Here is a 23,496-nt window from a genome sequence, read left to right on the forward strand (position 1 = left end):
GTCTGTCTGCCTGCCATGGTGATGCATGGCCTGTATGCTCTTTCCTTCTCTCTTTCCATCAAGTTAACTTAATTTTATAAAATGTTTTACATTGATAACATATCTTTACAATAATTGTTTACATTTGTAACGTTGATAGTTTTATGTTATTAATAAATGGAAGGCAGTGCATGTCGCTGTCAATCCGAGATGGTGTCAGATCTGTCTGTCCAGGAGGGTGTGAGGTCTGTCTGTCTGGGAGAGTGTCAGATCTGTCTGTCTGGGAGGATGTGAGATCTGTCTGTCTGGAAGGATGTGAGATCTGTAATTGCTGAGCGATTAGTGCTTTTTCAGGTCTGTTCGGTTTCGGTTAGATTATAAAAAAATTATGACAATTTTAAATTTCGATTTATTTATTTTTTGCATTAAATGCATTATGAAATAATGACATTACATTGATTTTAGACATTTTTTCATGGAAATTCCAAAGACAAAAATAGTGAACATTCAATTGCCAAAACATTGAAAATATTCCATTATCTCAGTCAGGTCCACGTTGGGTAGAAATCAAAATAAATCACTATAAACTAGTAAATTATTTCAGTTGTGTTTTTATTAGTTCGTTTTTATTTGATGACTTTATTATTTTTCATTCCTTAAAGTCATCATCTCATCTCTGCTCCGACAGTAGCAGCCAGCCAGACCATCTAATGTTATGTGCTCCCCATACTATACTTTCTATAGTCATCCTATTTAGCTAGCCTGCCTCGGTATGCTGCAGAGCTGTCCGACAACATACTTGTTCTAGTTCTTCAAAATAGTAAGGTATACTTTCGCGAACTGTCTCGGTCCCTCTCTCCCGTCGTTGTGTTGTGAACATTCCTCCCTCATGGAGTCTATGTGATCTGTGTGTATCTAACGTAGCAGGTGTAAAAGTGTATCCGTATTTAATGACGAGATGCTCGTGTCTCCACCCTAACAATAGGAGTTGGTGTCCCAAAGATGGGAAGGCAGGCGACAAGCTTAGGTCCAAAATAAGTCCATAGAAAAGCATTGTGTTAATTTGGACAGATTTTGGCGAGAATGAAACCTCTCGCTTCGTTCACTATCTTCCTCGCTGATTTGTCTATGAGCCGGAGAAAACTGGCACAATGGATTATGGTCATTGTAGTTAATACCAAGTTTCTGCGCTGAACAAGGTTGTATATTTGCTTAATGAAAACTACACCCCTTCAGCCCAGCAGTCCACATAATTCTTGACTTGATTTTTCAGATTTATCTTGTGAATGATTGGGCTCACAAAAAAAAAACTAAATGGAATTCAAGTAATTGAACCAAGGTCGGTCAATTCGTTGTTTAATATCCAACAACAAAATATTTTGGTGAATCGCTCAGCACTACAGATCTGTCTGTCCAGGAGGGTGTCAGATCTGTCTGTCCAGGAGGGTGTCAGATCTGTCTGTCCTGGAGGAGGGTGTCTGATCTGTCTGTCCTGGAGGGTGTCAGATCTGTCTGTCCAGGAGGGTGTCAGATATGTCTGTCCAGGAGGGTGTCAGATATGTCTGTCCAGGAGGGTGTCAGATCTGTCTGTCCTGGAGGGTGTCAGATCTGTCTGTCCAGGAGGGTGTCAGTTCCATCCCTTCTTTGGTTTGGTGTTGACCCCCAACTGGAACCCCTTCTGGCGAGTGGATGGAAGCTATAATTCATCTGCATGTGCCTCCGTCTCCATTCACCTGCACACCTGGGTATGAGCAGCACCCCGACCCCGTCCCAAGGACCAGCCCAGCCAGAGCAGCCATAGACTGGCCTGGCCCCCAAACAGGGGCCCTGAGCTGGGCATGTGACACCAGGGAGGGAGGGCAGGGAGCCAGAGGCCTCAAAGTTAACCAGGCTTGACCAGGTTTGACCAGGTCTGACCAGGCTTGACAGGCACGGCTTGTAGACATTATATGACTCCCTTTAGCGTCTGGCAACTTTCCCAAAATTCCCCAGCTTTGCAGAAATCTCGGATGGGATATTCCTGGAATCAGGAGGGAATAATCAGGAGATATGAGAATCCTCCAACCTGGATTTCTGGAAAACTCTGAAATTTGTGGAATCTACTAAATGTTGTAACCCTAGCTACTGTACACGGCCAGTTCCTTCACCTCTCACTCTGGTTCCTGCCAAGCCATGTTCCTTTCATTTGTTAGAGAAACATAGACAAACTTTGCCATTATTAGTGGCAATTTAACTAAAGTCATAAAGAAAGATAATCAATTAATCAGATAGAAACATAATTATTTTAATGACTGAAAAAAGGGGCACATGTATGTAATGCAACCAGGGCATCTTTTTTATGCTGTTTTTCCTAAATAACTTCTCCCTTTTAAATAATTATGCTCATAATGTACTAGATTTGTACTATAATTAATATTTGGGAAATATTCTGATATAATCTGGTTGAACTGTTTCTCCTCAATTGGCTGCTTTGATGCTACAAATATTGTCTGATAGTTATCTGGAGAGGTTGCCTATAAAATTCACATTTCATCATGGCCACACACTCATAAGGAGAAGAAAGCATATAGCATCTAATGCTTGTAGAATATTGCACTAGTAATGCATATAGGTAATGCATCCGTATTGAGAAACCACCCTTTTCATATTGTGTGTACTGTATGTACTCTTTGTCCTAAGACGGCCATTCTGTTTCCATGAAAAGTCTATAATCTTTTATCTTTATTAAAGGACAGAATACAGCAGGTGGCTTGGTAAGATATATTTATTACGTTACAAGTGCCTTTTTGTCAGGTCTCACATTTTGACAGAAGTTCGAAGTTAACTAACTGATGTCGTATGCAACGTTTTAGAAATCAGCTATATTATTTTTCTCAACTTTTGGTTTCTGCATAGATATGCTTAATTTTGAAGTGAGCTTAGTAGGGATGTCAGAATTGTTTGTTTCTCCATGTGAGGTCTACTTTTATAATGTACACATTATTTTTGCCACCATTTAATCCCTAGCCCTCTCCTCAATTACTTTCTGCTTTAAAATGTCCACTTTCTTGATGGATTTTAGCCAGACTTGGCCCACCTGGTTTGAACCAATGAGAAACATATAACTTAAAATAACTTATAAGGAGTTTATTTAAAAGAAACATTAGCTGTTTCAAATATTAAATTCAAATTATACATTTTTAAAATAAATCACACATAATTGAAAGGACTCCAACCCTCTGTAAAAGAATAGATATAAAGACTAGATATAAATAGTATAGTATAAATCTTAAGATTATTTACTAAACATGCTTTATGGCATGTTAAAGTTAACATTACAATTATGACATTAAATCAACAAATATTCTAATGTTATTCAAATGACCGGTAGTTTGAAACTATGAGCGTAAAGCATTAAAGAGTCATGGATCATTACCGTAGGAATATAGGAATTGGATAGGAGTGGTTGGGGATATTTGTCATCACATGCATAAAGCATGGTGAGGGTATTCAACTGGAACTCTGGGATATTTGTTTGAATTGCATGGCCAAACATTTGATATATAATAGCAGAAAGTTATTGTGAATTCTATCTTTAACTTCCATTTTGCTCAGGCACATTATCAACAACTATTACCAAAAAGGGGCGATATGATGGGAGTTTTTTTGTGTACAGGTACCCAGTGTCTTTTAAATATAACAGATACTGTGAGAAGATTTTTATAAAAACAAGTTGAATTTGCAGAACGATAGTGTGCAAATGTTGTCTCAAACCTGGATTAAGCTTGTGGTCTGTATTAATTTCCTGTTTGTTTGTTTCTTCTTTGTTGGTTTATTGAGTTTGAGTTGGTATGTTTGTTTCTTTCTTTTTGTTGGTTTATTGAGTTTGAGTTGGTATGTTGGTTTCTTTCTTCTTTGTTGGTTTATTGAGTTTGAGTTGGTATGTTGGTTTCTTTCTTCTTTGTTGGTTTATTGAGTTTGAGTTGGTATGTTGGTTTCTTTCTTCTTTGTTGGTTTATTGAGTTTGAGTTGGTATGTTGGTTTCTTTCTTTTTGTTGGTTTATTGAGTTTGAGTTGGTATGTTGGTTTCTTTCTTCTTTGTTGGTTTATTGAGTTTGAGTTGGTATGTTGGTTTCTTTCTTCTTTGTTGGTTTATTGAGTTTGAGTTGGTATGTTGGTTTCTTTCTTCTTTGTTGGTTTATTGAGTTTGAGTTGGTATGTTGGTTTCTTTCTTCTTTGTTGGTTTATTGAGTTTGAGTTGGTATGTTGGTTTCTTTCTTCTTTGTTGGTTTATTGAGTTTGAGTTGGTATGTTGGTTTCTTTCTTTTTGTTGGTTTATTGAGTTTGATTTGGTATGTTTGTTTGTTTCTTTTTGTTGGTTTATTGAGTTTGATTTGGTATGTTGGTTTTTTTTTTTTTGTTGGTTTATTGAGTTTGATTTGATATGTTTGTTTGTTTCTTTTTGTTGGTTTATTGAGTTTGATTTGGTATGTTGTATGTTGGTTTCTTTGTTGGTTTATTGAGTTTGAGTTGGTATGTTGGTTTCTTTCTTCTTTGTTGGTTTATTGAGTTTGAGTTGGTATGTTGGTTTCTTTCTTCTTTGTTGGTTTATTGAGTTTGAGTTGGTATGTTGGTTTCTTTCTTCTTTGTTGGTTTATTGAGTTTGAGTTGGTATGTTGGTTTCTTTCTTCTTTGTTGGTTTATTGAGTTTGAGTTCGTATGTTGGTTTATTGAGTTTGAGTTGGTATGTTGGTTTATTGAGTTTGAGTTGGTATGTTGGTTTATTGAGTTTGAGTTGGTATGTTGGTTTCTTTCTTCTTTGTTGGTTTATTGAGTTTGAGTTGGTATGTTGGTTTCTTTCTTTTTGTTGGTTTATTGAGTTTGATTTGGTATGTTTGTTTGTTTCTTTTTGTTGGTTTATTGAGTTTGAGTTGGTATGTTGGTTTCTTTCTTCTTTGTTGGTTTATTGAGTTTGAGTTGGTATGTTGGTTTCTTTCTTTTTGTTGGTTTATTGAGTTTGATTTGGTATGTTTGTTTGTTTCTTTTTGTTGGTTTATTGAGTTTGATTTGGTATGTTTGTTTGTTTCTTTTTGTTGGTTTATTGAGTTTGAGTTGGTATGTTGGTTTCTTTCTTCTTTGTTGGTTTATTGAGTTTGAGTTGGTATGTTTGTTTGTTTCTTTTTGTTGGTTTATTGAGTTTGAGTTGGTATGTTGGTTTCTTTCTTCTTTGTTGGTTTATTGAGTTTGAGTTGGTATGTTTGTTTGTTTCTTTTTGTTGGTTTATTGAGTTTGATTTGGTATGTTTGTTTGTTTCTTTTTGTTGGTATATTGAGTTTGAGTTGGTATGTTGGTTTCTTTCTTCTTTGTTGGTTTATTGAGTTTGAGTTGGTATGTTGGTTTCTTTCTTTTTGTTGGTTTATTGAGTTTGATTTGGTATGTTTGTTTGTTTCTTTTTGTTGGTATATTGAGTTTGAGTTGGTATGTTGGTTTCTTTCTTCTTTGTTGGTTTATTGAGTTTGAGTTGGTATGTTGGTTTCTTTCTTCTTTGTTGGTTTATTGAGTTTGAGTTGGTATGTTGGTTTCTTTCTTTTTGTTGGTTTATTGAGTTTGAGTTGGTATGTTTGTTTGTTTGAGTTTTTGTTGGTTTATTGAGTTTGAGTTGGTATGTTGGTTTCTTTCTTCTTTGTTGGTTTATTGAGTTTGAGTTGGTATGTTGGTTTATTGAGTTTGAGTTTTGTTGGTTTATTGAGTTTGAGTTGGTATGTTGGTTTATTGAGTTTGAGTTGGTATGTTGGTTTATTGAGTTTGAGTTGGTATGTTGGTTTATTGAGTTTGAGTTGGTATGTTGGTTTATTGAGTTTGAGTTGGTATGTTGGTTTATTGAGTTTGTGTTGGTATTTTGGTTTATTGAGTTTGAGTTGGTATGTTGGTTTATTGAGTTTGTGTTGGTATTTTGGTTTATTGAGTTTGAGTTGGTATGTTGGTTTATTGAGTTTGAGTTGGTATGTTGGTTTCTTTCTTCTTTGTTGGTTTATTGAGTTTGAGTTGGTATGTTGGTTTATTGAGTTTGAGTTGGTATGTTGGTTTCTTTCTTCTTTGTTGGTTTATTGAGTTTGAGTTGGTATGTTGATTTATTGAGTTTGAGTTGGTGTGTTGGTTTATTGAGTTTGAGTTGGTATGTTGGTTTATTGAGTTTGAGTTGGTATGTTGGTTTATTGAGTTTGTGTTGGTATTTTGGTTTGTTTCTTCTTTGTTGGTTTATTGAGTTTGTGTTGGTATTTTGGTTTGTTTCTTCTTTGTTGTTTTATTGAGTTTGTGTTGGTATTTTGGTTTGTTTCTTCTTTGTTGGTTTATTGAGTTTAAGTGGGTATCTTTGTTTGTGTCTCAAGCATGTTGACATTGAATTGCTTTGCACCCCTTGTGTTGACTCAACATTGCAATACTATTGTGACAGGCAAGTTAATTAATCAATCGATAAAACATGGTTGGGATAGACCAATCAGAGCAAATTAATAGTCTATTAGGTAAACATGGTTCGTTGTCATAGCGCTGAATGTACCTTCTTCTGGAAATGTGAATGAATCCTCTCATAGCTTTGACAAACTGGCTATAGTACTGTACATCAGTTCCATTGCCCTGTAGATTCTGTCTACACTACCCTCTGAAACGTATGCCCTTTTGACCTCTGTGGTGGTCGTGATTTACATTTGCCCTTTTGACCTCTGTGGTGGTCGTGAATTACATTTGCCCTTTTCACTAGAGAATAAGGTTGGCTTTTGGAAACAACCAATCAATGTGTCACATCATATTCCGTTTCAATACAAGAGCTGGCTGCCGGCTGTTCAAAAATACACTTCTCCTAAATCAGTAAGTGTTATGAAATGAATTTGTTCATTTGGACTTTTTTTTAAAAAAGGGGGGTTTTGTCTCATACAAGGGAAAATACAATGTCATGATCAGTGCTGGATGTCTCGTTTATATATGGACTTGGACTGCAAGTGCTTGTCTGGTTGGTTCTTTAAAGAAAAGAAGAACCATGCATTTGAACAAATAACATGTTGCACAATTGATTGTATCTCTATCTAAAAAAAACAATGATTTGACCAGGAGTCCCTCTTGAGATGAGCACATCTCGTTTTCAAGAGTGTCCTGGCCGACGAATAGGCAGCAGGTAAACCCTTTTATTCCAATTTCAATATTCGCACAGCCAGAGGAAATGAACCAGACGCACTAAAATTAATTTGTTCTCAAATACATTTTCCAGAACATGAACTCACAGTGTTACATTCATTCCCAAGGTGAATTCCTTCTTTCTCCATTGAAAAGAAACCTAAAGTTAGACGAAGGTTTCCCCCACAGTAGGTTTAACATAATCTTTGTTGTCAACATACAGGTAAATGTTCTAAGTAGTCATTTGACAGAGGTAAACTAAAACAAAGGAATATTGATTGAATGTTTACATGCCATATTGTTTCTGTCGTCATTTTGGACAGTACTTGAATTCTATCAATGCAACTAAACCGATATGCTGAGTCTAGGAATACATTTTCATCTGTTTCAAAAAAAATGTTTTTCATTATTTCAGAATTATTAGTTCAAGTTGATTCCAGTTTGACATGAATTGTGAATTTTGTGATGGAGCCTTTTTTCTTTTTTTGAAAAAAAAATAATAGAATAATTGAGAAAATGACTACAGTGTATTTGTTGAGCTGATCGTAGTCTTTGTTTTAGTACAAAGGTCAGAGTGACATGAGAGAAAACCTAAGCAGCTTTATGCTTTTCCTATTTTTAGAGTTTGGGCTGACGTCACACCAAGCAGCCACCTGGTGAGGTTTTTCAGCTCTGTGTACTGCTCCGTAAACGCCTCACTGTTCTGTTACGTCCCTTCTCAGTAATTACCATGGGCAGGGATTTACCTGCACGGACTAGTCGGTTAGATAACCAATCAAATGTGTGAAAGCCTAGAGTATACATTTAACGAGCCTTATGGTCAGTAATCATTAATCTCCTAATTGATTAAGAGCCACAGTCTAAATAAAGTTCATGAGCATTAATCTATAGGCTTAGTTTAGTGTACTATTTCTCTACACATCTCATCAGTATAGCGGCACTCAGGGGATAAGTAGCTTTTCAAATGGGATGCAACAAGAATGTTTCTATGCTTATTTGAAACAACTGAAGTTTGTTTTCTTGATATCAGCTACCAGCAAAGGTTTCTGGGTTTTAATTGTTATGTTCAAAAGTAGTTACAAGTTTGACACCACACAGAGATAACAAGATCATTGTGTTTCTTTCCTTTGTTAATATATGTAATATAATAATATATATAATATATACCATTTATATATATGCCATTTAGCAGACGCTTTTATCCAAAGCGACTTACAGTCATGTCTGCATACATTCTACGTATGGGTGGTCCCGGGGATCGGACCCACTACCCTGGCGTTACAAGCGCCATGCTCTACCAACTGAGCTACAGAAGGACCAACTGAACCAGCGTTAATGTTTTGTAACCTTCTGATTCTTCTTAATTTTGTTAACCGCCTTTTGTTTCAGTTTAGTTTTAAACTGTTCGCGTCTTAATTGGTGTGGTGTTTATTTCCCCTTGGGCCCTCACATCCAGGATTGACAGTTCCTACTTGGCACAGATGTCGTTTTAATGTCTACTTTTGATTTACATTTGATTGAGTTGTCAACTAACGTGAATTCAATTTTTATGTTTTTTAAATATATTGTTTTAATCCAATGTCATTGAAGTTATAAGTTGGGTGAAAAAAAAAATGAAATTCCGTTTTGTTAATGACGTTTTGCAAATCCAATTCGTTTTTCACGTTGAGTCAACATCATCAATGTTTTTTTGTTATTGAAATTAAGTGAAAAAAACATTATTCAACCAGTTTGTCACCATACCATTAGTTCAATACAGCACAATACAAAATGCTTTGTGAAATAGCCACTGAAATAGCCACTGAAATAGCTACTGAAATAGCCACTGAAATAGCCACTGAAATAGCCACTGAAATAGCTACTGAAATAGCCACTGAAATAGCCACTGAAATTGCCACATTTCAGTTTGGTTCGTGACATTTCAGTACGGTTCATGTATACAGACAATGAAGGGTCATCTTTAATAAACAACACCTATTCATTTCAATATTAACTGGGAAGTTACATCTAAAAAGACGCTAAGTACGTTGAGAAAGAGAAAATGTAACACAAATATGGGTATTCAAAGTTGAAGGTTTTAAGCCGTGTTTAAACAGTAGATCTACTGTAAATCAACATGTTTAAAACACACCTGATGACCTCTAATTAATACACTTAAGAACAGGAAACCCATTGGGAAAACAAGTGTGTTCTTGTGGCTCAAGGTTTTCACTGTATCCCTCCACTGTCAGTGCAGTCCACGTTTCTAGTCATTTCCATGTCCAATTCCCTCAGTTTAACGGTAGTGGTTAAACCTATTTGTCTTACTGCATAATATCACTCTATTTATGCACCAATACATTATCTCCACAGACCTCAGCTTCCATTTGATCAAAGTCAAAGCATTTACTGAGCTGTGTGAGATTTGACTGTTACTGGACTGTAAATATACTGTACGTGACTTACAAGGGCACTCCTCCATCCCATGACCTCGTGTTTCAACAATAACATGTCTGTGTTGTGCTCCTCCCCATCCAGAGTTTAATCGTGAAGCATTCTGTTCAGCAATGTATACTGACGTCATGTAAGTCTATGGTATACCCCTGCAGTCAGTGTCTGGTGTTAGCGTTAGCGTCTAGCCACTTCCCTAGTGTTCAGCGCTGTCATTGGTCCACATCCAAGAGAATCACGGCCAAGCCAATGACTGATCGGCTTCCTTGGAATGACTGATAAGGGACTCATCGTCTCTCACACAAAGCTTACCCAGTCTAAGGACAGAATCAATCACGCCTGATCCACCTGCCAATGCTCATCCCAGGGCTGGCCCTGGAGGTCATTGCTTTGTGCTGGATGGTGAGGCATTATGTGTGGCATAACAGAGAGTTGGGCTACGTCCCAAAATGGTGCCTTATTACCTACAAAACTTTTGACCAGAGCCCTATGGGAAGTGCACTATGAAGGGAATAGGTTTCCTTTTGACCCTAGGGATGGACACGTCTAGCCAACACTTACCTTCACGAAGGAATCTATTGATCCCCTTGACCCTTTCTTCTCTTTCACACAAAGCTACGAATGTTAACATCCTGTCCTTATGGATACGTCTGCCTGCCACAAGCAGTTTGTCTCTGCCCCGCCGGTGACCCGGCCGTCTGTACAGCTGGCCATGTGTCAACAGAGAGTACAGAATATGGGCGTAATGAAAATGCCACTAGCACTGTATTCTGTAAAGGATGACATTTCGAAAAGGCTTACTTTAGATTAAACGGAATACCAAAATAAAGCATTAGTCAAAATGTTCCCTGAAAAGGGGAAAACTGTTCAAATCCGCCTTTAATTTTCAATATGTGAATTACTGTATTTTAACGCAACATTTGTTCTTCTTCTAAATAGCTGCTTTGAAAAGTTCCTGTACCAACTATACATCTGCTTAACCTGGTACTATGTACCAACTATACATCTGCTTAACATGGTACTATGTACCAAATACATATATATTTAACATGGTACTATGTACCAACTATACATATCTATTTAACATGGTACTATGTACCAACTATACATCTGCTTAACCTGGTACTATGTACCAAATACATATATATATTTAACATGGCACTATGTACCAATTGTACATCTGCTTAACATGGTACTATGTACCAAATACACATCTATTTAACCTGGTACTATGTACCAAATACATATGTATTTAACCTGGTACTATGTACCAACTATACATCTGCTTAACCTGGTACTATGTACCAACTATACATCTGCTTAACCTGGTACTATGTACCAAATACATATATATATATTTAACATGGCACTATGTACCAATTGTACATCTGCTTAACATGGTACTATGTACCAAATACATATATATTTAACCTGGTACTATGTACCAAATACATATGTATTTAACCTGGTACTATGTACCAACTATACATCTGCTTAACCTGGTACTATGTACCAACTATACATCTGCTTAACATGGTACTATGTACCAAATACATATCTATTTAACCTGGTACTATGTACCAACTATACATCTGCTTAACATGGTACTATGTACCAAATACATATCTATTTAACATGGTACTATGTACCAACTATACATCTGCTTAACCTGCAGATATATACCAACTATACTTCTGCCTAACCTGCAGATATGTGCTTTATGATGTGCTCTCTATCAGCGAAGAAGTCCAGTGTTATAGACATACCTGCCAGTATAAAATGTCTGCATCCTTGAATAGTGAAGGTTGTAAGGCCTTAGCACCATTAGCAGTACACAGAGGAAAATAAAACATCTCTGTTTAAAAGATTGATGAGCCTTTGTTAAAGCTACCAGCAGTTCCAGAATCTTAATCTGTCACCCTTACTAACCAAGAGAGTTTCTCAGCAATGGTGAGGAAAAGGTCAACACTCCAAAACAAATACATCCTAGAAATAAATCTTTACACCTCTCTTCATTCATAGCCAGCAGGCAGGAGGACTAGAGCTATTCCATTCTTTTTAAATGAACATACTAAAGAAATGAATTAGTCAAACATAAAAAAGCTTTTGAATGTAAAAAAATATATATTTAAAAAACAAGACGAAATTAATAAACACTGACGATTATGAGTTGCAATTTTATTTTTATTGCGGTAACTTCATGTCACTAAACTGAACTGCCATTAAAGAAATATGGTTTAGTAGTTGGGACCTATAGTTTTAAAGGACTGTGTTGAAATATTTGTAATAGTGGTGGTTGAATCCTTCCAGTGTGTATTTGGTAGTGCATAGCTAACTGTTGTCCTACTGAATGTATAGCCAAGACGTGAACTCAATGTGTTTTAGAATTATATTATATAATTGTATTTGTGAAAATTATTAGAATCTAATCCACTTTATTCTTGGGTAGGAACACTCCCCTGAGTATTGATTTTGACAGAGAAGCTAAAACTTTTCATTTGGCTCTATACTCCAGCATTTTGGATGTGAGATCAAATGTTTTGTATGATGCAGCAGTACAAAATGTCACCTTTTATTTGAGGATATTTTCATACACGCGTACAGTCCATTGGGAAAGTCTTCAGACCCCCTAGACTTTTCACATATTTTGTTACATTACAGCCTTATTCTAAAATTGATTCAATCATTGTTTCCCTTCATCAATCTATACACAATAGCCCATAATGACAAAAGAGAAAACAGGTATTTAAAAAAAATTTATAATAATAATGACGTATAAAACATAAAAAACCTGAAATACCTTATTTACGTAAGTATTCAGACCCTTTGCTATGAGACTCTAAATTGAGCTCAGGTGCATCCTGTTTCCATTGATCATCCTTGAGATGTTTATACAACTTGATTGGAGTCCACTTGTGGTAAATTCAGTTGATTGGACATGATTTGGAAAGGCACACACCTGTCTTTTTAAGGTCTCACAGTTTACAATGCATGTCAGAGCAAAAACCAAGCCATGATGTCGAAGGAATTGTCTGTAGAGCTAAGAGACAGGATTGTGTCGGGGCACAGATCTGGGGAAGAGTACCAAAATATTTCTGAAGCATTGAAGATGCTACAGAAGAACACAGTGGAGAACACAGTGGCCTCCATCATCAGCTGGACGCCCGGCCAAACTGATCAATCGCAAGAGAAGGGCCTTGGTCACGGAGGTGACCAAGAACCCGATGGTCACTCTGACAGAGCTCCAGAGTTCCTCTGTGGAGATGGGAGAACCTGCCAGAAGGACAACCATCTCTGCAGCACTCAACCAATCAGGCCTTTATGGTAGAGTGGCCAGACGGAAGCCACTCCTCAGTAAAAGGCCCATGACAGCCCACTTGGAGTTTGCCAAAAGGCACCTAAAGGACTCTCAGACCATGAGAAACAAGATTCTCTGGTCTGATGAAACCAAGATTGAACTCTTTGGCCTGTATGCCAAGCGTCACATCTAAAGGAAACCTGGCACCATCCCTACGGTGAAGCATGGTGGTGACAGCATCATGCTGTGGGGATGTTTTTCAGCGGCAGGGACTGGGACACTAGTCAGGATCGAGGGAAAGATGAACGGAGCAAAGTACAGAGAGATCCTTGATGAAAATCTGCTCCAGAGCGCTCAGGACTTCAAACTAGGGTGAAGGTTCACCTTTCAACAGGACAACGACCCTAAGCACACAACTAAGACAATGCAGGAGAGACTTCTGAATGTCTTTGAGCTGCTCAGCCAGAGCCCGGACTTGAATGGGAGAAACTCCCCAATTACAGGTTTGCCAAGCTTGTGACATCATACCCAAGAAGACTCGAGGCTGTTATCACTGCCAAAGGTTCTTCAACAAAGTACTGAGTAAAGGTTCTATGTAAATGTGATATTTCCGTTTTTAATATTTAATACATTTGCAAAAATGTCTAAAATCCTGTTTTTGCTTTGTCATTATGGGATATTGTGTGTAGATTGATGAGGGAAGAAAACAATTCAACAAAACATAACAAAATGTGGAAAAAGTCAAGGGGTCTGAAGACTTTCCAAATGCACAGTACCAGTCAAAAGTTTGGACACACCTACTCATTCAAGGGCTTTTCTTTATTTTTACTATTTTCTACATTGTAGAATCATAGTGAAGACATCGAAACTATTAAATAACACATATGGAATCATGTAGTAACCACAAAAGTGTTAAACAAACCAAAATATATTTTTGATTTTAGATTCTTTAAAGTAGCCACCCTTTGCCTTGATAACATCTTTGCACACTCTTAGCATTCTCTTTACCAGCTTCATGAGAAATGCTTTCCAATGATAGTCCCACTAAGAGCAAACCAGATGGGATGCCGTATCGCTGAAGAATGCTTTGGTAGTCATGCTGGTTGTGTGCCTTGAATTCTAAATAAGTCACTGAGTGTCACCAGCAAGACACCCCCACACAATCACACCTCCTCCTCCATGCTTCACGGTGGGAAGCACACGTGCGGCGATCATCCGTTCACCTACTCAGCGTCTCACGAAGACACATCGTTTTGAACCAAAAACCTCAAATCTGTGAAAAATGTATTTGGGCTGCAATCTGAGGTGCAGCTTCTCTATTGAACTTATCCTCTGCAGGAAAGGTAACTCTGGGTCTTCCTTTCCTGTGGCGGTCCTCATGAGAGCCAGTTTCATCATAGCGCTTGATGGTGTTTGCGACTGCACTTGAAGAAACTTTCAAAGTTCTTTAGTATACCAACCCTACTTTGTCACAACACAACTGATTGTCTCAAATGCATTAAGGAAAGACATTTCACAAATTAACTTTTAACAAGGTACACCTGTTAATTGAAATGCATTCCAGGTGACTACCTCATGAAGCTGGTTGAGAGAATGCCAAGAATGTGCAAAGCTGTCATCAAGGCAAAGGGTGGCTACTTTGAAGAATCTCAAATATACCATATATTTTTATTTGTTTAACCCTTTTTTATGGTTACAACATGATTCCATATGAGTTATTTCAAAGTTTTGATGTTTTCACTAGTATTCTACAATGTAAAAAATAGTACAAATAAAGAAAAACCCTTGAATGAGTAGGTGTGTCTAAACCTTTGACTGGTACTGTTTGTTAAATCTTAATACTAATATATATCTATATGAATATATTACCTTTCACCTACTACCTCTTAGTATCTTAAAACTCAATGTACTAGGTATCAACTATGTACAGTAGTTTGGTAATACAGAATTCTCACTCAGATGTCCTCATACTCATACCATAGTCACTCTCATTTCTACTCACTGTTACCCCATAACAACCCACACCATAACATCCACCCTGCGGTGTGTCAATATGCTACCATGTCTATCACGGCCTAAGTCAACCTAACCTCTGACTGATCTCCTCCTAACAGGGAAGAAGAACAGCCTGCTCCTGCAGAAGTTCCAGAAGGATCTGAACGCTGGGGTGTTCAACACGCAGGAGAACGAAATACTGAAGCAGATAATCCGTCAGGACAGGGAGATGGTGATGATGGTGGACCGCAAGCAGTCGGTCACAGGGATGTCGGTCACAGGGATGTCGGTCACAGGGATGAACACCACCCCAATATCTGGAAACTCCATCATTAACTCGCCGGCTCAGCCGCCCTACACCACTGCCCTGGGCAACAACCAGTTTCAGCAGTCAGCCACCTCTTTGACCTACAGTGCTTCGGCCGTCATCGCCCCCTCCACCGCAGCCACTGCCCGCATCCTGCCAGCCTCGGCGCAGGGTGTCTATCCCGTCCCCAGCGTCATCCACGGCAACCTGAACTCATCCTCGCCCGTCCCCCAGACTCCCCTCTCTCTCCATCAGCAAGGGTCCATCATGTCCCCGGTATCCTTCACCACGGCGGTGTGCAGTCCACCCGTGCAGACCCCTGGGCTGGCGGGCCGCAGCTTCCAGTACGGCTCGCCCACCGCCTCCCAGCTCTCCCTTATCCAGCAGCCGCTGCCTACTGCCCTACCACCGCAGCAACCACTACCACAGCCACAGCAACCAGGAGGAGCTGCGGCCTCCTCAGCAACACAACAACCACAACAGCAGCAACAAGTCCCGTCACCTCAGAGGAGTGACAGCCTCCACAAGGCCAGTCATGCTCTCCAGTCGGGAAGCCTGAGTCGAGACGTGCGCCACCTCTCTGCCTCCCAGCCCTCCCTGCCCCACGACACGTCCCTGGGGCCCCGAGCGCACCCTGCAGCGTCCGGGGACTCCCTGGCCTCCATTGCCCCGCCGGTGGCTGCGGTCCAGGGTATGGGTATACAGAGCGGTCTCCGCACCACAGTGCCCCAGAGGGTCAACCTGTTCCGCCAGATGTCATCAGGAGCGTTGCCTCCAGTGCGAGCGGTGTCCTCTGCAGCCCAGCACAGGGATTCCACTGGTTCTAGGAGAGATTCTAGAAGAGATTCTACCTTAAGCAGTACAGAGACCGAGCAAGATAAGATGCGGTTCGCATCAAATTTATGATCCCATTTTTCTTTTTTTTAAACTTCTGTTTTATTTAATTTTTAAATGGAGATACAAAAAAGATAAAGATGAACTTGAGTATTTTTTTGTTTTCTCAAAAATTTTCTTCAGAAAAAAAAATTAGCCGAAAGGAATTCCTGTACAGACTGCCCTTGTATTATATTTTAGACACATTTCTCCCTACATTTAAGAATGTATATTAAATAAATATATATATATATATATGTGTGTAAATCCAACTAGAATATTTGGCAAAGACTATTTAAAAGCTCTAGTATATAAACATGAGTCTTCCTTTCCAAAAAATATAAATATAGATATCAAATGTATGGAGAGAGGGGGGGGTTGTTTGTTATTTTCTGTTTTTGTAAACTGGAATGCATCGTGATGAATCCTGACAGATGACTTTTTGACTTTTTTTTTTGTACCTGCGAGAAGAGGAAGTAAAATATCTTCTCACATTACGCAGCTTTGTCACCACTGTGGAATAACTGACGCAAGCGAACCTTGAAACTGTCAAAAAAAAAAGAAGAAGCACACACTCAAACATAAATCTAATGGCAGAACTTGTGGGACCTTAATCTTAGCAATCAACACAGGTACAATAGCTAGGTGTTCCATTGCTCTCAGCAATACATCCTCTTGAGCCACAGTGTCCTCACACAGTGGTCGGTGAACACCACGACAGTGTTATGGGTCCAAAATGATGTAAATAGAAGTGATGCTCTTTTTTTGTTTGTAGGAGGATGATGTGAGCGAAGAATGGATGATGCTGTTTTTAGTCCTAATTTCAGACAGTGATAGACGTTATGTAATGTTGCTTAACAAAACTATGTGTACATTTATAATATTTATAAACTAAAGATTATCACCATTATGCAATAGACTGTGATATAAAGATTATCTATATGTGTGTTGTAAATAGTTTTGTAGATCTAGTATTTACAGATACTGTGTGGTGCATTCTCAATCATAACAATGTCTTACTTCTTTCAGGAACCTTGATATCTTCATCATCTTCTGTATGTGAGAAAAAAAGTTAATAAGTGACAACAATGCGTATATTCATTAGAGATAAGAAAACCTTAACGCAATAGCAAGCACTACTTGACACTGAGAAATGCCTGTCAAACTGAGAATCTTCATTAGTCTGCATAGTCCTGGTTTCTTTCTTCATTTTAACCATCTAGCAAGCAAAAGAGAAGCGATTGAGGGATTAAATATTTTTTTTTAACGCTGAGGTTTCAACACTTTTCAACACATTTAACGCGGAGGTTTCAACACTTTTCAACACATTTAACGCGGAGGTTTCAACACTTTTCAACACATTTAACACTTTTAACACTGAGATTTCAACACTTTTCAACACATTTAACGCGGAGGTTTCAACACTTTTCAACACATTTAACACTGAGGTTTCAACACTTTTCAACACATTTAACGCGGAGGTTTCAACACTTTTCAACACATTTAACGCGGAGGTTTCAACACTTTTCAACACATTTAACGCGGAGGTTTCAACACTTTTCAACACATTTGTAGCATGGACTCCGTAACACCTGTTATTTTACACTTCAAACACGTCTCCCCTGTATTGTACATCTCCTTTGCAAACATGTTATTTGTAGAGATGCTTTATTTTATTTCAGTCACACGCTACACAATACAGTAATACCCTTTTACAGTGTGTTTTTCTTACTGTGGGTGTGCCGGGTGAGTAAACCTACCCATTCCTTACAGCAATTAAAGAGTTTTTGTATGTTTGACTACCCATACACAATGTGACACTTTAGAATTACTGTAAATATGAATCGTTGTTGAATCTATCACATCTCGACTCCAAATCTTTCAGTTAGTTTAGACACCTTTTGATTTTCGGGGGTACGGACGGCCTGTTTGGATGTTTTAGTCAGGCTTTCTGGTTTTTATTTATTTTTTATGTCTTTTTCATATTTCATTTAATTGATTCACCTTCCATATCATGTTTTCAAATAATGTGATCGTCTAGTGTGGCAGTGGAATGGAAAGGAAAGTTTTCATACCGACAGAAAATGTATGAATTCAGTCTTTTTCTGCAATATGCCCATCCGCTGTAGGTTTGCAATCTTGACGTGTGAATTTTCCAGTCAAAGTTAATGTTGAAGAAGACTGACATGACCTTTTCCAGACACCTCTCTTTTTGAGTAGGTCATGTTATAAATCAAGTGTTTGGGCCCCATTTGAAAAACAATCACCGTGTGTGAATCAGAGCGAGAGCAACATATGCTGGGTTGCATTAAGGTTTCTGTCTCTTGTGTGTCTGAATCCATCATAGTAACTGTAACAATATCAACAAAATTACAATGTTTAAGCTTATTTATTTAGTGTCCTGGGGGGTCCAGAAATGTGACTAAACTTTGAGATAATTCATTAAGGTCAGTCATTCTAACACAGCTTACCCTCATGTGGTTGCAAACTATTTGACGTGCTTATGAATTGATGTGTATGTTTGCTAGAGACTCCCCCCTCCATGTATTGTGTATAGTAACCATGTGAGTAATTAGTGTGATATGTTCCTCACAGACAACCACCTCTCATGGTTTTAGAGTCACAATCTTCATGGCGGAAAACATGCTCCATCAGTCGGTTCTGAGTATCTAAGCCCCCCCCAACCCTTAGAGACACACCTAAAATGATGAGCAGTACTTCAATACAGAACGTGTGTGAACATTCTTCCGATAGAGTCCACCTCCCCCCAAAAATATGTCTCATAAAAAGCATGCACTTCTCACAAATACTTAAAAAGATACTATATAAAAAAAAAGGTTGACGTTAAATGTCCTGTGAGATTATGTTTTGTTCATTGTCTGTCTAGACGTTATTTGTGTGCAACGAAAGCGTTGACATTTTCACAAAAGGACACTTAAGTATTTGTGCCTAAAACTGTAGCCATGTTCGATACTTTTTTTGTTTGTTTTGAGTGGGAGGAGCTATAATGTGCATATGCACCTATACAACACATATATTACTTATCATATGTGTTCTATGTTTCAATATATATATTTTTTTTTGAGAGGAAGATGTAACCAATGAAGATGATGGCCAAATGTCTCAGTTTAACAATTGGAATCTTTGAAGAGAATTGCGAACTTCTATGAAAAGTTTCTCTCATTCTGATATAGAACTCTCGGAATTACAGTAATGACTAGTACAGTCTCTACAGAACTAAGAGGATACTAACACGTTGACGAGACATTGTAAAACATTTGAAGCACCTTTTGTAACTTCCTGTGTAGCTAGCCACTGATGTTTTGTTGATTGTTAATGTTGCGCGGAATGAAACTGGCCAAAGCAAAACATTCAAAGTAATTTTCTTTGTTTTGAATTGCACTTTCTGATGAAAGAAAAATACGATACAGACTCTTCAGTCAGATATTTTAAGTGAATAGAAGGTTTAAAGGGAGATGTATGATCTAGATTGGAACTCTCTAAACATGGAGAAATGTTCTATTCCAAGACTGCTTAATCCTGACCTGCCATGGTGAATGTATTCATGGGTTGCACCTCCGTCTCGTCGTTGTCATTGTGAACGTTTTACAGATGCCACAGCCATACTGGTGCCCCAAAAGTACAGTGATGCCCGCCCAGTCATTCTGAACGGGGCTGATGACTGTTTCATCTAAATGACACTATAGTGGCCGGGAAATACAAAGACGTTACTAAAGTAAGCAAATGTTTAGTAGGAATCAGCTTTGCCATCATCATTAATGTAGTCAAACTTACTTTAGACAGATGACAATGTTGTCATTAGCTAGCAAAGATTGACCAAAATAGTTAGCAAAGCTAACTTTAGCTATCTTAAATCCGTTGGTCTCCCCTCAATCTTAGCTAGCTAGCTAATGTTATACTGCATCTAAAGTCAATCTGGTGACAACATTTTGTCCTTATTTTGCCAGGTAAATTGACTGAAAACAAATGTTGATTTACAGCAATGACCTGGTGAATAGTTACAAGGTAGAGAAAGGGGGATGAATGAAGCCAATTGGACAATGATGACAAACCTGCAAATGATTTGCCTCTACAAATGTCATTGTATTTTCAAGCCACTGTCACGCACATTTGATGAAATCTTCATCAGAGCCAATTGACAATGCATTGAGTAGAGCGCGCGGTCGGGCATCAGTCCTAAAACGAACGTTCAAAACAACATTGTGACGAAATGTGCAACCCATGAATAGGAACTACTCCACGGTTCCGATGGATAGCAGCGCTGTTGGTTTGTGCTGTTTTTGACACTTGCCTTTGGAGGGGAAAGCTTCCCAGCTATGTGCTTTTTTTTCTCACAATTAATTCCGACCACAGCAATCTAGCATTCTGGAATGGGCATTATGACGTATGTAGTACAACACGAACGGACGAATCAGCTTACAGTTTTAGCAGTATGGAGAACTCTCAATTAACCAGCACATATATTTGTACATTTAATTTTGTTTGGTTTTTAAATAAAAATGCTAAAATGAACAAAGCCCAGTGCCCAGAGAAAGGAAACTAGGGTCTTTATTCACAAAGCCTCTCAGAGGAGGACTGCTGACCTAGTATTAGTTTAACCTTTTGGATAAATTCATGTGATTATTTGGACAAAAGGAAAAACTGATTTTAGATCAGTACTCCTAAACGGTTGTTTTGTGAATACGGGCCCGGAACATTTGGGTTCTGAACCTTGACAGTGCAGGTGTAATATGTTAACTGATAATGTGCGATAATGTTCATCTTGGAGAGATTATGGTGTAGATAATGCTGTAAGTTACGAGCCACACGTACGTTCCTCTTAAACCCTACTGACAGATTCATGTTAATAAAACAAGCTTGGTATAAAATGAACAGTTAGTTGGTTACTTGACACAGAGTTCTTACAACTATATGCAGACAAATGGTGTTTGTCAAAAAAAATATTTTGATTTCTGTTTGAATTTTGTTTTGTTTGTAAATAATAAACCTTTAACATGTAGAAAATAAAAGACATATTGTCATTTAGCTGCTGAGTTTACGTGTAATTTTGTTTCTGAATGTTTCTAGAGAGACAGACAGATAGATAGATAATCTTGACAATGATCTCAATCGATCAATCATCTCATAGGTCACCGCATCAGTGACTTCACTCTCTTCCTATTTAATACAACTAAAGAGGGAGAGATGACTGATAGAATGGGGTGGTTGGATAGAGTGAGGATGGAGGAGGAGGTAGGTGGTGGTGGATGGATAAATGATTGAGAGAGAGGAGGGTGGTAGGAGGAAGGAATGGAGGGACGATATAATGAAGGAGGACGGGCATCAGGAATAGAGCCTGTCAGTAGTTACCGTGGAGATGAGTGATGGCTTTTCTGGGGCTCTGGGGTTTTCCATTCGTTACCCCATAATACAGTTATCACTTATAAAGTATTCATACATTAAGACAGATTCCCCTCCACCTGACAATGCACTTCGGCTGAGGACAGACCAGGGGACCAATATATTGTGACTCGTGTACCTGGAGGTGTGCTATTACTGCTACTTTATTGGTAAACATATCATTAATCATATATTACACTATATATTGAATAGGGTGTCATTTGGGATGCATGAAGTGACTCATGTACCTGGAGGTGTACTGTAACTGGGGCGGCAGGGTAGCCTAGTGGTTAGAGTTGGACTAGTAACCGGAAGGTTGCAAGTTCAAACCCCTGAGCTGACAAGGTACAAATCTGTCGTTCTGCCCCTGAACAAGGCAGTTAACCCACTGTTCCCCGGTACACCATCATTGAAAATAAGAATTTGTTCTTAACTGACTTGGCTAGTTAAAAACAATATATAAATAACTGCTACTTTATTGGTAAACAAAACATTCATCATGCAGGGTTAACAGCTATCAAATTAGTTTTTTCCAGAGATATAAACAATATTGAGTATACAATATACTACAATATTGTATATTTAGGCTACTATATTTGACAAAGTAGTGAGTCATCTACAATGGAAGTGCACTGAAACAGTGCTACTCTATAGGAAAACAGAGCTTCATACTCGGGTGATGACAGATATCCTATGATATTGTCATGAGTCTAAGTATATTAGATTATATTGATTGTAATATGTATTATAGAGGCTATATTTAATATGATTCTATATAGACTAATGTATTTTATGAGATAAGGAATACATTTGTATGTAAATATAACTCTTGAAATCTGAAAGGATGGTCTGTTTATAGTTAACGCTGCGCCGAGATGGTAAGTTATCTTGTGTTGAAGAAAAGAAACTGGTTTCCGGTTACGAGTTGAAAGATAAGCTTACTGGGGTTATTCTCAAGTCAGGTACGAGTCAGCTGATCTACTCCTTCATTCTCAATGGAACACTGCCCTCAATTAAGACATGCAAATTGCATTAAATGTGTGTAATAGTATACACACAGTGGATTTAGTTCAGTTTTATTATCGGTTTGTTAAGTAACTAATGCTGCTCCTGGCACCGTTGCCTATAAATATCAGAGAGACAATGAACAGCTTCTGAAATGTTTTAAATATTCATAGTTATTATCATTTGTGGTAATTAGATTCTTCAGAAGGTTGAAAGGCCAGCTGGATCTGGATGGCATAGCAGTGTGAGGGAATGGAGAATTGGAGGTTTCAAATACCTTTATGAAATTCATCCTGCTTTAAAGCTTTCCCACTCACACACACAGAGGAATCACAGCAGACTGATTTGTGTTGTAGTTACGTTGCTCCATTTGTAAATTACAAACTAAATGATTGTTGATAATCCCAGAAAATCAAGTCACGCTATGTGATCATTTGGTTGACCTTATACTTGAATGTGTATTATGTAATGTAGTGGTACATGGCTTTAATGTAACGTACTTTGACCTAAAGCACATGGATATGACAGACTAACCATGTGTTTTTACTAGGGCTGTTAAACAATTCAAACATTTGGTATGATTCGTCATATTTTTTTCAAATTTGACACGAACTAAAGATGTTTCAATTTAAAACACTACATTTGCTTATAGTATAATATATTTTGATCAGGCCTGTAAGGGAAGAAAACAAAATAAACTGTATTGTAAGACAATAACAGGTCAGGTCTGAGTTGATGTATAATATCATAAAGCTAAAGCTAGCCTTGGCTACTTCTTATCCCTGTTCTTCAACATTCTTTACATGTTTTATTTCACCTTTATTTAACCAGGTAGTCTAGTTGAGAACAAGTTCTCATTTGCAACTGCGACCTGGCCAAGATGGAGCATAGCAATTTGACACTGTAATGCGTGTATATGGGAGGCGAAGTCGCAGGAGAGCAGAGTGTAATAAACAGGCGCACTTTAATACCGGTTCCCAAACGACAGCACATAACACATACAAGTGCCAAAAACACGACCTAAAACAAAAGTGCAGCGCCTGACAATCATCCATGTAAC

General features: G+C 38.1%; 1 protein-coding gene across 2 annotated transcripts in view; it reads left to right on the forward strand.

Annotated features, from left to right (window-relative positions):
• The window catches only part of LOC124000345 (potassium/sodium hyperpolarization-activated cyclic nucleotide-gated channel 1), a 219,378-nt gene extending 198,301 nt beyond the window's left edge, over nt 1–21,077 (forward strand). The window contains exons 8-9 of one of the 2 annotated variants that reach the window (XR_006832577.1): nt 14,971–17,305; nt 17,480–21,077. Coding sequence is in view for 1 of the 2 variants with exons in the window: in XM_046306639.1 (XP_046162595.1) it covers nt 14,971–16,064 (1,094 nt within the window). In the remaining variant the exon portion in view is untranslated. Of the gene's footprint in view, nt 1–14,970 lie in introns of both variants that reach the window. The other variant, XM_046306639.1, reaches the window with a different exon arrangement.
• The last annotated feature ends 2,419 nt before the right edge of the window (nt 21,078–23,496 follow it).

The sequence above is a fragment of the Oncorhynchus gorbuscha genome, linkage group LG16, assembly GCF_021184085.1.
Source record: "Oncorhynchus gorbuscha isolate QuinsamMale2020 ecotype Even-year linkage group LG16, OgorEven_v1.0, whole genome shotgun sequence".
Lineage (NCBI taxonomy): Eukaryota > Metazoa > Chordata > Actinopteri > Salmoniformes > Salmonidae > Oncorhynchus > Oncorhynchus gorbuscha.